Source organism: Sphaeroforma arctica, assembly GCF_001186125.1.
Source record: "Sphaeroforma arctica JP610 unplaced genomic scaffold supercont1.813, whole genome shotgun sequence".
Taxonomy (NCBI): domain Eukaryota; class Ichthyosporea; order Ichthyophonida; genus Sphaeroforma; species Sphaeroforma arctica.
The window spans coordinates 35,704-38,142 of NW_014039745.1; the positions used below are offsets into that span (position 1 = coordinate 35,704).

Consider the following 2,439-nt stretch of genomic DNA (forward strand, 5'->3'; position numbering starts at 1 on the left):
TATATATGTGTGTGTGTGTGTGCAAATAAATAATCTAAGTTATGGATAAAATTACTTATCCTTAAGTACCCCTTTTTTGAAAATCACCTATTTTCTTTCCGATGAGAAATGGTGATCCAATACAGTACCTGATTGAACAGGGTCATATTTACTACCAATTGAAACAATAGATTAATACAAGCACGTCGGTACCTTGAAGTAGCTAGTACGATGTCTATGAGGGTAATTATGAAGTATATCAGAGAGCTGGCTACGCGGTGGCTACGCGTTGGCTGCGAATTGGCTACGTATTGGCTTCGCGTGGCTTCAGCGTGGCTACACTGTGGCTACACTGTGGCTTCAATTTGGGTTTTTTGAGAATTTTTTTCTCGACAAATCACGTTGAAAATAGTGTTCGGATGTTAATATGGCCGTTAAGCTATTTAACTTTTAAACTAAGATAGCTACGGTATTACTTCCAAGGAGAAAAAGTCTTTAAAATGCCCGAACTTGAACTCCTCTACCCTTCAATTCGTTGATATGTTTGATACCGGGTTAATAGTGCAATCCCTATCGGAAGAGGGTTTTGGGTCATTTATATGGGGGTAAAATTCAAGAAAGAGGCTCTTGAATTCATCCATATGCATTCATTCGACAAGAAGCAAATTTGTGTGTTGCTCCTACCACAGTCTCAAGACTAGACTGAGCAGCACAGCCGTGAATCACCCAACCCGGCGTCTTTGAATATGCTATAGATCGATATCGGTTCATACGTGTTCATAGATAAAAATATGAAGTAACTCGATACAGCCTCAGCCCGATTGGATATAAAGCTACCTGACGCACACAACTAGTCAATAATTAAGCATTCCCATTGGTTAATAAGAATGTATGCTACTGCCATTCGGAAATAACTAATATTAACTATATACACTCAGCGTGGTGTGTGCAGGTTTTACGGATACATTCCCTTACCATATAACCAAGATCAACTAGAGCAGTCGAGTCTAGGGTCGTGCATTCCGGTGTCATCAAATATACTATATAGCGATATCTGTTCATACTTGGTTTTACATAAATGTTTTTAGCATCACGATACAGCCTCAGCTATACACTCAACGCGGTGTGTGCTGGTTTGACGTATACATTCCCCTACCACAGTACCAAGATCAACTAGAGCAGTCGAGTCTAGGGTCGCGCATTCCGGTGTCGTTCTGGGAGGCAGGAACAGCCGATCTCGTATTCGAGGTCAGCCAGTTCGAACTGTAGGTGCAGGGTTTTAGGGGTTGCTTGTCCTTTTCGACACGCGTATAACTATATCGCCATCGCGTTGTCTTTTTATGAACTGCAAGAATCATGCATGTATGAGATTGTAAGTACGTTTGAATTTGGTTTGTATATATGGGATTGTATGGGCTGTAAGTGAGCCAGGGTTGAGTTTGTTGCCTGTGATACTTGGTGTATCTTTCTATCTTCGTAGCCACCGAGTGCAAGTGTATGTACGTACGTCCCATTCTGCGCGTTCTGTTTGCTGTACTCATCACGTGCCCTACTTATCAGGTGTTGACAACTGCCATATAATCTGTCATTCGTGTCGGTTTGTATGATAACAATCTTTGCTAAATTACCTTTCCGTCCTTGTGGCCCTCCTTCTCCACGTACGAATTCAGCGTAAGTGTCCCTTCACATACTGCACTGGGAATGGTTCACATCCCCATAAAGCATGTCCTTACGTTAATACAAGCCCGCCCTGTCGCACAACGCCGAAAGGTTGGCCATGTCAAAGAAAGTCCCTTCGGAATTAAATCCTCCCCAAACGCAATCCGTATCAAAAATCTTATGATAAGAATACACGTCTGTCTGTATATGACCTGATCGCGAATGCCTGTTGGTGTATGTGACATGAACGTATCCACAGAGACGGCGCGATTGACTTGTCTGCGATGTTGCAAGTGCCTGAGCACCTGGCGCTTTCGTCGTTGCGCACACATAAGGTGGGAGCTGCCACTATACGCATGTCTGATGTGCCAGTGCTGAAACCCCATCAGAGTGCGAAAGAGGTAGGTAATCTATTTTAGCGATTGCGTGGGTTCCGAGTGATCAGAGTGAAGTTATCTCTTTTTAACGACTACCTACGTTTATAATGAAAAAGGTAGGTAATCTCTTCTTAGCGAGTACCTATGTTCATAGAGAAAGAGGTAGGTAATATATTTTTAGCGATTGCATGGGTTCCGAGTGATCAGAGTGAAGTTATCTCTTTTTAACGACTACCTACGTTTATAATGAAAAAGGTAGGTAATCTCTTCTTAGCGAGTACCTATGTTCATAGAGAAAGAGATAGGTAATCTATTTTTAGCGATTGCGTGGGTTCCGAGTGAAAAGAGTGAGGTAATCTCTTTTTAACGACTACCTACGTTTCTGATGAACAAGGTAGGTAATCTACTTCTTAGCGTATTACTT

General features: G+C 42.1%; 1 protein-coding gene across 1 annotated transcript; it reads left to right on the forward strand.

Annotated features, from left to right (window-relative positions):
- Window positions 1–1,057: 1,057 nt before the first annotated feature.
- On the forward strand, window positions 1,058–2,039 carry SARC_08721 (hypothetical protein; the record flags this gene model as incomplete). The annotated part of the gene is made up of 3 exons (XM_014297293.1): window positions 1,058–1,102; window positions 1,141–1,244; window positions 1,898–2,039. Coding segments are annotated over 3 exons (291 nt in total), but the record flags the coding sequence as incomplete, so codon positions are not given.
- Window positions 2,040–2,439: the final 400 nt, after the last annotated feature.